General features: G+C 41.9%; 1 protein-coding gene across 1 annotated transcript; it reads left to right on the plus strand.

Annotated features, from left to right (window-relative positions):
* The first annotated feature begins 4,620 nt into the window (after nucleotides 1-4,620).
* On the plus strand, nucleotides 4,621-6,663 carry LOC104438548 (E3 ubiquitin-protein ligase ARIH1). Its single transcript, XM_010051721.3, has 3 exons — nucleotides 4,621-5,356; nucleotides 5,837-6,009; nucleotides 6,322-6,663. The coding sequence occupies exons 1-3, from the start codon at nucleotides 4,802-4,804 to the stop codon at nucleotides 6,476-6,478; spliced, it is 885 nt and encodes a 294-aa protein (XP_010050023.2). The 5' UTR covers nucleotides 4,621-4,801; the 3' UTR covers nucleotides 6,479-6,663.
* The last annotated feature ends 8,886 nt before the right edge of the window (nucleotides 6,664-15,549 follow it).

Here is a 15,549-nt window from a genome sequence, read left to right on the forward strand (position 1 = left end):
TGAAATGGGGTTTTCAAACGTCTCTCTCTCTCTCTCTCTCTCTCTCTCTCTCTCTCTCTCTCTCTCTGGTGGTCCTTGCAGATGATTTTCTATCTTGAAAGCAGATCTCTTCCCAGTCTCTCTGCTGTTATCATTAGCTTTTCCTAGATGGAGATTCTCTTGATGTTTTTCTGTAGTTTTTCCATCACCAGATGGTTGAGGACATTCTTCAAGTTGGGCTCTTTCTTGACCTCTTATGAAACTTCTTTTAAAAGGGCGAAAGAGGACATTATCCAGATCATAAAACTCCTTTGAATTATCATAAAGAGTCTTGTTGTACATTAAAATTCAAAGCAACATCTGTTAATCACTATGAGCAAAAATAAATATCAAGTTGTCACGCGACGGCCTATTGAGCTTAATTCTAATCGACCCGCGATAGAATCATTTCGTCTTCCTTACCATGTATGAACTTTGGCTCCCAAACATGAGAAATCTTCCCCCTTATCTGCCGCACCTTACTTTTTCTTATTATAGCAAATTCCGAATCGTGCGAGGCCCCCCCCTTCCTTTTCGAGGCCTAACGAAAATCTGCCGACAAAACGCCACGACCTAAAACCCCACATAGTCAAAAGCGAGAAAAGGTTTGGATTATTAAGGGAAAAAAAAAAAGGTTGAAAGAAAAAATATCTCTAACGTCGCCAGGCGAGGGCGAAATGACCGAACTGCCCCTGAGCCTGGGCCAACTTGCGATCGCTCCATGACAAAGCGCACGTTCGATCGGGTCCACCCCTAAAAATATGCATTAGTGGGCTGAGTGCGCCCGCCCAGAGACGTCCCTTCTTGACGTGCGACGGCCAGGTGACCCTGGCTCGAGCTCCCGCCGTTGAATCCCAGCCGCCGGGCTCCACATCTATCATGTTTCGTTTAAGCGTGCCTGTCTTACTCGCTCGAGTTTCAAGTACCAATGAAAGCATGGCGCGCACGAGTCGAGCAATCTGTCATGAGGAGAGAGGGCGATCTATGGGTGGGCTGGGACCAGACCTTTCGGATTAAGCATGCGCTTGCTGCCAAAGATCGTCTATCGGTGAAACCAAATTTTTTTTTTTTTAAATGTTTTGGAATCCTTAGCATTTAGGTCATGCAATCTTCTTCTTGAGCTGAGCGGACTTGGCTAGTCCTAATTAAGTCAGGACTTGTGATTGAAAATTTGTTTTGATGGGCTAAGTGCATCCGCCCATGGGATTTGGCTTTGTTCCTTGACGTGCGACGGTAGTGTGAATCCCATCCGTTCGCTCCCTTTCAATCCTTTTGTAAAATTGTGAAGCTTGCTTGTCTTCTTCACTCAAGTTTCAATTGTGGATTGCTAAAATTAAGCATGGTGGGCATGAGTCAAGTGGTCTGTTGTGAGCAGATAGGGTGATCCATAGACGGGCTGAGACCGTACCTTTCGAATCAAGAACGCACTTGTTGCCAAAAATCATCTTATCGAAAAGAAAGTTTATACAATTTCTTCCCGAACCGTGCAGGCATGGCACAAGTCTAAACTAAGTCGAAACTTGTAATTGAAAAGCCCACACCCAGACCGGCTCAAAATTGTCGTCGAACCCATGTGGCACACATGGGCAAGCCGACAAACCACGATCATCATCGACTTGTCAATTTTGCAATCTTGACTATGCAAACCATTCAAATCTAGCTCAATTCCCTTTAATCTTTGATAGCTTGACTAATCAAATAAGTGAAGCTCGTATTTAAAAATATTTGATTCAATAACTCCAAACGATCAAGTGATTGAGTTTTCTCTTATATAATAATTACACACATAGTTGTCACATCACTCTTTCCGATTCCATTGTACCAGCAAATTCAATGTTGAGCTTGGATTCGGGCTAAATTAGAAATGTTTCTAAATTAGAAATGTTTCTAAATATTAATCAGGTCATTGAGTGATAATTATCGAGATAAGGTTGAAGTTCGAAAATGAAATGTTGTCTGCGTCGGCCAACAGGAGCAATGATCTGTGTGTTTTCAAGTGCTCATAGGCCAATATGCTATCTGAATATTATTACGAAAATACCGCCCACGAATTTCATCGCTCCGTGGGAAGATAAAATTAAGTTGACGGATCAGTTTCATCCACGCGCGACCACCGGGGCCCAAAACAGCGACGCCCAGCCACTCATTGCGCGCGGGTGGCAAAATCGTTAATACCGCTCAACATGGAGGGGACTTTCGAGGCCGAAATGGAGACAGGGAAGAAGAAATGGGTCACGTGGGGGGTCGAACCTCAATCGTCCGTCACCGCTCCATCACGTGAGCGAGCAGACGGCGACGGCGGCGGCGGCGGCCCCACTCCAGGGATAACTCCATTTTAATGAAGGGGCCCCGCCGAGAAATGACGGAGAGCGATGCAATGTCCATCATGTAATGACGTAAAGTGAGAATCACGTGAGCTTATCCAATAGAGATCGTTGAGTTTCTTGTTTTAATTGTCACTTATCGCGAGTTCAATGAATAGCGCCCCACTTTCGAAACCAGGGGTCGCTCGAGATCGTGTTTTTTAATGCTGGGGCAATTCGTTCAATCTAGTCCTTTCATATTTTTCCTTTTTGCCTGGAATATCCGTGCTCAAGCAGTTCCTAATACAATATGAACATGAACAAGCAAATAGATCGAAACCGATGCATTTCCACTTGCATGTAACAAGAAATAAGGTATGTAATCCAAGGCTCCGTTCATTTCACGAAAAAAAAAATTCAGAAAAACATTCCCCAGATTTTTCGATATTCATTTTACGAAAAATGATTTGGTGAGGGAAAACATAAAGTCTTCTAAAATGGAAGAAAATGTTTTTCATTTTTCAAGTAGGGGAAAGCATTTCCCATATCTCCTTTCACCTCACTTCATAAAACACATTTTCCTTTTTATTTTTATTTTTAAATATTTTTTAAAAATCAAATTTTTATTTATCTTTTTTTTTCCTTTTCTTATGGCAATGGCTAGCGATTAGCCATAAGCAAGCTAGAGCCCCACCAACCCATGACGCTCTGACTCCCTAATTTGGCGAGGCCCAAGCTTGCTCGAGGTTGTTGGGCAAAGCTCGAGCTCTCCAAATTCGGCGAATTGGGTGGGACTCGAGCCTCATTAAATTCCGGTGACGTTCCACCTCGCTTGATCCAGTGAAACCGAGCTTGGCGACCCCGAGCCTCACCTAGCTCGCCTATGACGGCCAAGAAAAAAGAAGAAGAAAAAAAAAAAAAGAATCGAAAAATCGATTTTAAAATATAAAATAAAAAAAAAAAAATTATTGAAAAGGAGCGCATGAAGGAAAATATTTTCCTTATCAAATGGTAAAAAAATATTTTTAATTAATTTTAAAATTTCAGCAGAATATGTAAAAAAAAAAAAAGTTATCATTTTTTTTAAATAATTTCTTAAAATGTTATATTTTTAAGGGTGATCGGTTCGGTTTGGTCGGAGTTCCAAGGTGGAACCGGGAGGAACCGGACCGGGAGAATCGGTTCCCAATTTTGGGAGCCGTGGACCGGACCGTTGGTCTTAGGATTGGACCGGACCGGACCATCGATTCCGTCCGGTCCGATCCGGTCTAAAAGAATTGACACTTTTTTTTTTCACTAAAGAATAACCATTCACTAAAGAATAATCATGCTCCGAACCAATCAATCAAATTCGGTTTCCGAGCAATCTAATAAAACTACTCACACATGTTTCCATGTGTAAAATATTCAAACTTCACTTGTGTGAATATCAATCATAGTTTATGTGTTTCATGCTTAATTTTAAGCATAAAACCCATGAACAACGTGATTAAACGTTGTGCTTGGCTTAGGTTTTATAGACAATCTCTCTTGTATACTTTGAATGTTTAGTCGATATAAGACTTTTTAAGACTTAAAGTCCTTGTCGTTTGCAAGTGAGGGGAGCAAGAGAGAGAATGTGAGCATGAAGAGAGTTTTTTCTATAAATAAAGAGTAACAACAAGATTTTTGGTGATCTCTTGGCCACATAAGAGGTTACCTAAATTGCAATTCCGATTGCAATAAGTTTAATATATAATATTAAATATGTGTTTTATATATTATATGAATATAAATTATATATAAAAAAATTTGGTCCGGTCCGGTCGGTTCGGTTGGTCCAGGTCCCACTTGGGCAAGGCCGGGACCATCCGGCCGCCGGTTCCAAGATTAGGAACCGGACCGCCGCCGTGGGAACCGCCCAAAACCGGTCGGTCCGGTCCGGTTCGGTCCGGTCCCGGTTTGGGCGGTTTCCGTTGCACACCCCTAATATTTTTCGTGATATGAACGGCGGGCGATGTTGCCAAGGCACGCGAATGGTAAATGCGACCCCACCCGACACGACATCGTATCAGTTATCAACTCAAGGAGTCAAAACAACAACCAACGATGGAGAGGCCTTTGTCGGAAACCGGGCCGTGATATGAAAAAAAAATACAACGTGCGTGCGTAACCTTTTTCCAGTAGGAAAATAACACCCGCCCCTTCCCCACCCGGGGCCCAGAATCATTTCCGCGCCTTCGAGGGGCTCCCGAATCGACGGCCACGATCGCCTCCGTACCCCCGCTCTCCTCACCCGATAAAAGCTCCCCTCGCGCCCCTTCCGTCTTCTTCAACCTCCCTGCAACCTCGCCCTCTCCGAGAGCGATTCTCTCTCTCTCTAACTTTCTCTCTCTAGAGGTATCACCAGCTCACATTCTCTCTCTCTCTACTCTCTCTCTCTCTCTATCTCTGCACTGTTCTTCTGAGATCCGAAGGACGAACGAGGGGTGAAAATCGAGATGCTTTTGCGGAGTGCATCGACGCCGGTCCTCGACTCGTGGTCGCCCCACCCGAAGGAGCCCACCTGCCCCGACCTCGACGCCGTCCGACCCGTGACCCGGACCCGACCCGTCTCGCTGGCCGCCTCTTCCTCCTTTTCGCTGTCGCTCTCGCCCGTCGAGGACGCCGCGGGCAAGCGGGTCGCCCGGGCCCGGTCCGAGACCAACCTGCAGGACGTACCGGTGCCGGTGCCGGTGCCGAGGAGGAAGCAGCCCGTCGCGGGGCTCCTCCTTGATGGGTTCGCGCTGGAGGAGGACATGGGGGAGCTGGGGTTCGATGGGGTCGAGGGCCAGATACCCGTGGCGGACGCCGGCTTCCTGAGCGTCCCGGTCGGGGGCGACGTCGGCGGCGGCGGCGGCGGGGGCGGCAAGATTTGCGACGGTGGGGGGAGCGGCGGCTACGGGTCGGATGGCGGCGACGGGAAGGAGGGTACGGATTCGTATTATAAGAGGATGATCGAGGCTGATCCGGGGAATGCTCTCGTTCTTGGCAATTACGCGAGGTTCTTGAAAGAGGTATGCTTTTGTTGAAAGCATGATCTTTTTTGTTATTTAACTTGATGGATTCGTTTCTTTCTTTTGCCCATGATTCTTTGATTTTGGTTTGGTTTTGCGTTGTGAGAAAAGAATTGATTTTGTCTTTTTGTTTGTTTAGTAAGTGAGAGGTGAGTGAAGTGTAGAGTTACGCTCTACTGTTACAATCTTCCTTAAAAAAAAAAAAAAAAAAAGAACTTAACTTTTCTTAGAGAGAATGGAATTTTAGCTGAAGCTCATGAATTATGTGGGCTTCTTTCTCTGTTTGAAGGGACTGGAGCTCTTTGACGTATGATATAGACATATGGAATGAGTGAATTGGGTTCTAGAGCAACAGCTGTTTGAGACATTGACTTGAATTGTTCATCTTTGTGCTTGGTTCAACGATGTAACATTGAGGGTGGAGCATGAGATATGTAGCTGATTTGTTATTCTGATGATTTGGTTTGGAATTGGAATCAGGTTCGAGGTGATTTCGAGAACGCCGAAGTGTACTGCACGAGAGCGATTCTAGCGAACCCAAAAGATGGAAACGTTCTGTCCATGTATGCGGACCTAATATGGCAGAGCCATAGGGACCCGGAGCGTGCAGAGAATTACTTTGATCAGGCCGTTAAAGCTGCCCCTGATGATTGGTAAGCAACTTGTAGCTATTAAAAGGATCTGATTTGGTGATTTGAGCCTGAATGCTTGGACATAACTGGAGACGGAACAGGATTAGTTCAACAGATTTGGTTGTTCATATAGTTAAAAAGTATCATTGTATGATTTTAGTAAGTTGGTGAGTTTTGTGATTTGAGACTGGAACTTGGACATAACGAGAGAAAGAAAAGGATTAGTTGAACTGATTTGAACGTTTTGGCTACCACTACGGTTGTTCTTATGGTTCATGTACGGCTTTTTGAAGTTGGTTGTATTGAGCGATTTTGGTTTTGGTGGTGGTGCAGTTATGTTATGGCTTCATACGCTCACTTCCTGTGGGACGCCGAAGAAGACGACGATGAGGAGGTTGAGGAGGTTAAGGACGATACCATGACAACGTTGCCTCCGAGTTTCTTCCGAGGAGCATCTCAATCGCTCCCTCCTCTAGCTGCTGCATCTTAATTTGGCCCTTCTTTCTCCTATGTTTTTCCCTTTCCTCGTGTAAAAATGGCCCTTAGATATCAAATTTTGACCCCCTGTTAATAACCTTCTATGACCTTTTTAGCTCGGCCCTTGTGCCTCCTTAGATTTATTGTAATAAAGATGTAGAGAGAATAATCAACGAAATGAGTTTTTCCCAGTGCTCATTCTCTGTGCCGCTGCTGTATTTCATTCAGTTGCTCTTCTGATTTTGCCCCTGCTGTTTCATTATTACTTTTTAGATTCATATTAGCAGTGCCTGAGCGTCAAAGAGAGCTTGCTCAACTTGCTCAGCTTCCTCAGCTTCCTTAGATTCTCTTACCACCACTTCCACCGCTGAAGTCAGCTGTGCGGGAGTGGAGAAGAGTAGTTGTATGTGATACATGAGTGGAGAGGCTTCCACTTGAGTAATTGTTTCGGGACGCAACGGGTTCGATGCTGATGATTATTAGAGCGAGGGACCGAGGGACCACAGGCGCGTCTCGTGCAGCGTGTTGGTTCGATGAAGCACAGTGTTTACCGTGTGGCATCGTAATGGTGAATTTGTAAAGACGGAAGGGAAGGGATGGTTGAAGCAGTGAGTGCATTCTGTCTTTCCTTGTTTAGGGTCTTGGTTCAAATCAAAGCGCCTGCGGGGACTCTTTGAGATCATAGACTTGTATACTTTTAGGTTGCGTTTTGCAACTTGCCAAATAGTAACAATTTCCGTTCTTTTGTTTATAGAAGTAGATTTGATATAGAAATTCGTTTGGTAAGATTTTTATTCCGGGAACAAATTTCTATTTTTTTTGTTCCCGAAAGTAGATTTGAACAAAATCGAAAAGTAAAAAACAGTTGATTCTTTGTTTCTGGAAATAATTGCAAAATCAAGCCAACTTAATTTTTCTTCTTTCTTGTTCTTTTTGCCTCTCTCTTCTTCTTCAACCGCCACCGTCCACCGCCGCCGGAGGCTCGCTAGGCCAAGGTGAGGTTTAGCGAGCTTGTCGGTGGCTAGGCGAGCCTCCGTTGGCCACCGGCGGGACTCGACCTCATCAGATCTGGGCAAGGCCGCTCACCTAGCCAAGGCTCGGCCGAGCCTCGCCTAGCTGCTGGCGAGGCTCGTTGATGAGGTGTGGCGTCGCTGAGGGTCGGTGACGCTCCGGCAAGGTCGCCGACCCTCGTCTGGTCGGTCGCCAAGGGTCTGCATGAGAACGTTTCTGTTTCTCATGGTTTCTGTTCTTTTGTTCCCTGGAACAAAAAAAGAACATAAACCTGTTTGGTAATGCCACATTGTTTTTTTTGTTCAGGGAACAAAAACTTAGCTCGGGAATGGTTTGGGAACAGAAACAAGAAGCAAAAAAAGTTGCATCTTGTTCCTGGGAACAATTTCTAGAAATAACCGATTTTCTTTTTAATTTTCTTTTATTTCATTTTCTTGCCGCGACCACCGTCAACCGCTCGAAGCCACCGCCCACCGCCGCCACCGCCGCCGGTCGCCGTCGCCGCCGGCCCGCCGCCTCCGCCGGCCGCCGCCGCCGTTGCCCGGCCGCGGTCGCCGGCCGCGGCGGCGGCGGGAGGCGGCGGCAATCCGTCGACAAGATTAAAAATGAATAAATACAAAAAGAAATTGTTGCGTTACTCAAACAGGTTTCTATTCTTTTTCTATTTTAAGAGTAGAAATTTTGTGTCGTTATCAAACAGGTTCTTTTTACTCAAAAATTGTTCCGGAGCGAAATAGAAAAGAACCATTTCTGAAAAAAACTTTTCTGGGAACGAAGTGTTGTCATGCGCAGCCCAATTATCCTAAGGTCGGCGACCGGCAACCCTTCGAAGAAGAAAAGAGAAAGAGAAGAAAAAAAGAAGAAGAAAAAAAGTAATAAAATTATTAACAAATTAAAAGAAAATTATTTGGATTATAAATTTTCAGAATGGTACCAAACGCAATTCTATTTCGGGAATAAAAATTTTGGATAGTTATCAAATGGCTTAAAAATTGTTCTTGAGAATAGAATAAAAAAAAAATCATTTCTGATTTGAAATTATTTTCGGGAATGTAATGATTACCAAACGCACTATTAGCCAAAGACTTCAAGTAAATCTTTTTGAGGGTCATACCCAGGAATGGTGGTCATTGTGAGGAGTCGTGACTCGAGACCATAGCAGTTAGCTTCATGGGTTTTATGCCTATGTCGAATCGTCCGGGTATGGAGATCAGGACTATAGGCATCGTGTGGCGGTTCTCCGAGGCTCAAGATATGCAGCGTGTCAAGACGAGCCAGGGGTACCTATCTCGAGGAGGCTACGGCTCCGTCGGGTATGACGGCTGGCTCTGCACGAGCCATGTGTCAATCGGAGCAAGCCGTGTCCTGGGACTGTGGTAGCAAACGCGATGGATGACCATGTTAACGCGGTAGATTTCTGAGACTAAAATGCTCCACAAGGAAGGGGTTATGGATAAGTAGACAGATCTCGAATGAGCTAAGACTGCTCGAGTATTGAAGGCCTGATATATGTACATTCGAGTTGGGCTGTGATAAAAATGGCGCCATCTTAATGGTGTTGATCAACGAGATGGTGGGCTCAGGGCCGCATCTCTCCATCGCCTAGTGGAGTCCATGCCTGCGGTTGTGCTCCTTTGGCGTCGAAGACAGTGGCAGAACCTGGATCGTGAGATTCGTAGCTCACGTGGGGTATGAGAGGGTCCGTCCGTCCATGATTCAGTGTTTTAAGAAGAGACATCCTTTCTTTTTGGTTAATGGCTAAAGATTCAGAGTGCGCGACAACCTCACACCGCTTTGTGATAATGGATTATTGTTGCTAGCAGCAAAACGCTTTTTACTAAGTGTGCCAAAAATATGTTTTGCTAGAATTAAATCAACGACGAAATACATTTCAATATATTCAAAATGATGTTATACTAGAATTGAATTGACAATAAAATATCTTTCGAGCATACATATGGTCGATGTGTGAATCAACAAAAAGATATGAAGGGTCATTTGTTAACTTTGGACAGGAAAGTAAATGATGAGGAATTTAAGGTACGAGGATCGGAGGCAACAGAGCAGGAAAGATAAATTGCGGAAAAGAAAAGGCACATATATTTGGAACGGAAAAGAAAAGGCACAATATATATCTATATATATATATATATATATATATAGATATAGATATATATATTTGCGAAGAACATTGAGTTCTATGATTTATTGGGGGTTTTTGCAAAGAGTGCAACTACAATCGACCATTGTAGACGGTTATTGAATTCAAAACAAATAACTTCCTATTCCTATTTGCGATTGCAAGAAATCACAACAACATTTATCCATGAGGAGTTACAAAATCCTTATAGAGTGGCAATAAACATAACCACCAAACTTTTAAGAATTTCCTATTATCAATAATGCCGATCTAAAAAGATGTTACATGTAGTTTCGCTACTCAGCAATTACATGTCAATATCAATCCTCATCCCCCATAAAGGTTCTCATCGATAACTTATGTTCGACGTCGATAACTTCCTTGGCTAGTTGTCGATATTCTTCAAGTTGTCGACTGTTCTTGTTATCAATGACCTCTGTCGTTCGCCAAATTCTACTATTATTAACTAAGTCCGTCACTTGTCGATTATAACCCAAAGTATTGATGTTCGATGTCGATAACTTCCTTGGAGAGTTGTCGATATTCTTCAAGTTGTTAACTGTTCTTGTCATCAATGACTTCTGTCGTTTGCCAAATTCTACTATTTTCAACTAAGTCCGTCACTTGTCGATTATAACCCAAAGTTGGTGATTTTTGGATGTGAAAAATCCTAATCCTCACGCCTGCGGGGAAATGTGAGTTTCCAAAATGAATAAATAAATATATGAAATAAAGGTGGTTTTCACAACCGTTAGAATCCAAATATAAAAGATAACGGATGTTTCCTTTTATGGCGGGGTGATGTGGGCTTTGCCCGACAGATTCCCCCCAAGATGCATGAACTCCCCGCTAGTCCATGGCCCGAGTAACTCTGCAAAGCATTGGGAGCACTCCGCGAAACAGAGAAGATCGAACCTGGCGGAGCCAACTCCTGTTTTTTGGGTTTAAGATAATAGATAATATTTTATTACATATAACGATGAAAAGCTAAAAACTCTTATTCATTTGGACTACCACGAACTCAGTTTGGTCTGTCCTAACGTCGAAGGATGAAAAATTGGAGAGTGGCGATCCGAGATCTACCTGCTGCGACTGATTGTTGTGCTGCTATAAAGGGGAGTTAACTTGACAATTTCAGCAGTATTGCTTATGCAGCTTGATATGTCAGATATGTCAGATATATCCTAATATATAAGTATTAAATATGATTGTATTAACTTAGTGGTCATCATATCACCATAGAGGTGTGTTTCTATCACATCTATCAGAAGTGGTCATATACCCCTTTTTTAGTCTGTATTTCATAGGTTTGGTTGTTACATAGGTTAGTTATATTTAATAAATGGGTTTAGAATTTGAAGGTTTAAGATAATATGGGCATTAAATGGATTCACAATTTACTTAGATCTAATCCACCTCTATGACTTTACTTACTCTTATCCTCACTCAATCTCTCGCTCGCTTGCTCCGTGCTCTCGCTTTAGTTTAGGTATGATTTTCTTATATTAAATTAAACATACAAGTGTTTTATTATTATGGGTATGGACGAGTATAGGTCATTAGATTTGTATTGCATTAAAATGAGTTAAATGGATTAATGGATCATTTTTAACTCGACTCACCTATTTGTTTTTCTATATAATAAATTATGCTCATATATGATGCAGTAGAAACGATAAATAATTACAAGTAAAAGTTGCAAAACACGCACGTAAGCCATATTTTTAGGGAGAGTTCTCCTACTATATATATTTAAAAGGATGGATGAAGGCTATTTGGAATTATGAAAGGAATATATAAATATTATGAAGATATCTAGGTGTCACGAGATAATTCGAAAATTACCTTAAGTAGTTAAGAAATTCAAAAAATAGACCTAAATATTGAAAGTGGCTTGAAATTCATGAAGATAAGGTTGAAAATTCGACGACACGTTCCCCGTTAGGCACAGCATAGCTCGGACAGGGAGCTTTCCAGATTGGTATTATGAACCTTGTAACTCCTTTCAGATAAAAAAGTTATGATCCATTCACCGAATTCTATTCAAACTCGTGTTTTGGCCCACCTTTTGAGTTTTTGCTTATCTGAATGCTCTGAAAAGTTCTCATTAATCACGTATGCAACAAGATATAGTGAATGTGTTCCCACGATAATCTCATTAGTAAGCAGTTGTGCTTTAACTTTTTTCCAAACTTTGGTATATACATAAGGAGCAATGTTATTTTTTCTTCTACTCTTATTTATTTATTTATTTTGCAAGAACCATTTTTTTTTAAACAACGATATCATGCCAGTTGATGAATCTGGTGGCACCAACAACAGCTTTTAATAAGGATGAAAAGAACCACATGTCAATAGTCTAGCCTTCCCATGACTCCTTGGACCACCAGGATACAAGAAGAATTTCATCAAGCAATTATGTCCTTTTTCAAATGAAATAAATGGACCGTAAGTACACGTGTCAGTTCATCGAATAAGTGGAATGTCTCGAGCATAATATCAATGCAGTAGAAACGGAGGCATCGCAGGAGACACGTACACTGAATCCAAATCGTCAAGCAACATGTATTTTATATAATAACAGATATGGTAAAGCAGATCTTCATGAATTTCTGCAATTTAAATGTGACCTTTTGGAGAAGGATTTGAACTGTCAAACCCTCTTTATTTATTTATTTATTTATTTATTTATTTTGCTAGACAAGGACTGATTGAATAAGGTATGGTTCATAATTCCTTTTCCAATGGCTACTGCATGCTTCTCGATATGATTCGAAAAGGAGTTAATCCTTTGATAAATCAATAATCATAATCATCATCGCCATCATCAGTCACGTGTATCCAGTCAAGTGTATCCTTGAACTTTGGAGCTCTCAATATTTTTTATTTAATTTGTACTCTTTATTTATTTATTTCATTCCCTTTGAAAGTTCTATCTATACAATAATTACTATTTCTAAAATTATGTCATCTCTCTCTCTCTCTCTCCAAACATCCAAGAATTGATCTAGAGTAAACATGGAAAGTTCAATCATGCCTAGCACATGTGTTGACACCTAAATTTTGACTAATCATTTAGTAATTAATTGCATAAAAAAATTAGGGATTAATCTTTAACCCCTAGAAAAAAAATAGTAAAATTGCATTTCATGTAGTCACATTTGCATCGATACTAAAAAGGCAACAAGAAGCGGGGGCTTGCGGTCGATTACATGCACAAAAGGATGGTCTCTCTTCGCATGCACAAAAGGATTACCTGCAGGAAATTTACTCTCATTCCTAGTTCTAAGTCTAGGTCCATTCATGGTATTAGAGCCATGGTTTCGTTTTTAATGTTATCCATTCCATGTGCTTGATAGGTGAATCTAGTGCTGAGAAGATCTCTTCACATTATGTCTACAGAACCATAAATCCTCGAAGCACCCGTTTCTCTTGCTCCTTCTCCTTCATCTTCAACCCCTCCAGAATTTCGTGTTTCCAATACTTCTAAGATAGATTATCTTTATGAAGTCTCTCTTAGTGATGAAACCAAGATTTCGAAACCCAACTTCCTCTCATGAACCCTTACTCCGCTTTTGCCAAACCCAACTCATCATTTTCACCTATCCGCTCCATTCGCCAACTTATTCACCAAACCCCAAAGCAAGTAAAGGAGTACGTTCAATCCTCCAAATTCGACCAGCACCCCATTCCTGCTACTGAAAAAGAGTACTTTGTTACTCTTCAGATCCCTCCAGAGTTCCCCAGACAATGGGCCCAACAGGGATATACTCATGTCCATTATTGCGCTGTTCGTCTTGCTCTCACCTTTCATGGTCGTAAAGGTTTGCCAGTTGTGGCAAGAATAGTGTTGTTGGATACCGGGTTTTTACAATACCAGCATGCTTGCATTGGTACTATCCAAACTACTTTGAATGCTGGAACAATCTTTGTGACTCTGTATCCAAACTTCAACATCGCTCTTTCAGACCCCTAGCTACTCTCTTTTCTAAAAGTTCAAGTCCAGCTCACTGGAGCTCCTCAAACTGCTGACTCTGTAGCTGCAACACTACATTACCAAATGGTTTATCGAGTGCAAAACCATGCCCTTGATCTCAACTTCAATAATGGTAATGAAGATGCTTTGTTTATCTCTATGTAGAATGACCAGGCATCATGTATCCATGTTCTTAGACAGATCCCGAAGGATACATTGGCCAAGCTCATTCCAGAGACTTGGATTACCAACTACGAAAAGCTACACCAACATAACAAGCCTTTCCAGTCCACGGACTCTGAGTTTGTCCGAAAAAAAGATGGAACTGTTTCCATCAAATTTGGCAAGGAAAAGGAAGAAAGTCCTTCTATCTTCCAGACCATCTTCATGATCGAACCATGTGTTCCTCAATCAATTTCCGAGCCAGATCCAAAAAAGCTTGTTTGACACTTCAACAGTGATGGACATCCAGTCCATTACTACAAAGACAACTATGGTCATTGTTTTTGAGATCCTTTTTGCCAATGTTCCTATTGTACAAATTCCCCTGACAAGGTAGATCCTTTTGCAAAACCTCCACCCCGAAGGAAAAGGCCAAAGGATAAGATGTACCAAAGGTACTTAAACGGAGATCCCTCCGTTGATACTCTTGATGAGGATGCTTCTACGTGAGCCTAGTGAGATGCTTCTTCTCGAGCCCAGTCTATATTGTCACGTACTGCAGTGTCGGCAGGAATGCTTGGCTGAGGCCAATTGGTTGGCTGTGCATAAAAAGATGTGTTCATGCTTTGAGATGATGACGAAGGTCTTAGATCGTAGGGATCCTGGGAAAGAGGACCTGCAAAGCGTGCATAGGGGTCTTGAGTGGATTGGACAATGTCATATGCACATGTCATTTCATGATCTTGGGATGATTTTGCTTGTCTACATTGTATGAGTGCTTCCTTAGCTTCTGGTGCTAGGTCATAATCGTCCCATTTGGCAGGTACATTGTAATTCCAGACATCTTCAGGAATGGTTCTGTTCTCCTGGCACAGGATTCTCTGGAGTTCTCGGTACTGGTGTTCACAAGATCTAACAGATCCTGGATAAGATTTGTGAATCCGAACTTCTTGGCTGTCCAAGTGAGGTTTATAGGATGTGGTTCCTATTTCTTGTGGGGCATTAATGATGTTGCCATTATTTGTGAAAAAATACCATGGTCGTTGGAAGAACAAGATGGTATGAACTTCAGGATTTGGTGTTGTGGTTCTCAGTTCTTTTTCCAAGAGGTATTTCCAGTGGGTAGGGGGATAGAACCAATTGAGAAAGTCTAAGAGATTTTTATCACATTCTCTTCCAACATTACCTTTACCGAGTAAGAATATCCTTGTGAGATTGGCAATGAATCTTCTGGTTGGAATTTCAATAGCTATTAAGTACTTATTGGTTAAGTACCATAATATCATTTTGAGCTGATCAGGGAAATCATCTTCCTTCCAGATAAGAGGATGTATGAATGGATAATCTGAATTTAATCCAAAAGGATAAAGAATCGAACCTCCATTGAATCTGAACAGATTTGTGTGACATTGCCACATAAGGTTCTCTAGGTTTTCAGCGAGGCTGTCATTCTGGATTTGCTGAATAATCTCCTGGGGATATTTCCAACTTGGCAAATCTTTGATCTTCTCAATCTTGTATTTCACGCCATGATTGAGCATATGGAAAGTAGGCCTTTTGATGTACATGTTGATTTTAGTTGGTGCTTTTGGTCTTGACAAAAAGTCAGCAAGCACATTCTTCTTTCCAAGAATATGTTTGGTTTCAAAAGAGTATTTTGAAAACCATTCAGCCCATCGAAGCAGTTGGGAATTTGAAATATGTTTCTGTTTAAACTTGGTCATCTGAGAGAAAGATGCCATATCTAATTCTACCAGAAAGTGATGGCCGATGAGATGAAACTCAAACTTTTTGA

Source organism: Eucalyptus grandis, chromosome 3 (assembly GCF_016545825.1).
Source record: "Eucalyptus grandis isolate ANBG69807.140 chromosome 3, ASM1654582v1, whole genome shotgun sequence".
NCBI lineage: Eukaryota > Viridiplantae > Streptophyta > Magnoliopsida > Myrtales > Myrtaceae > Eucalyptus > Eucalyptus grandis.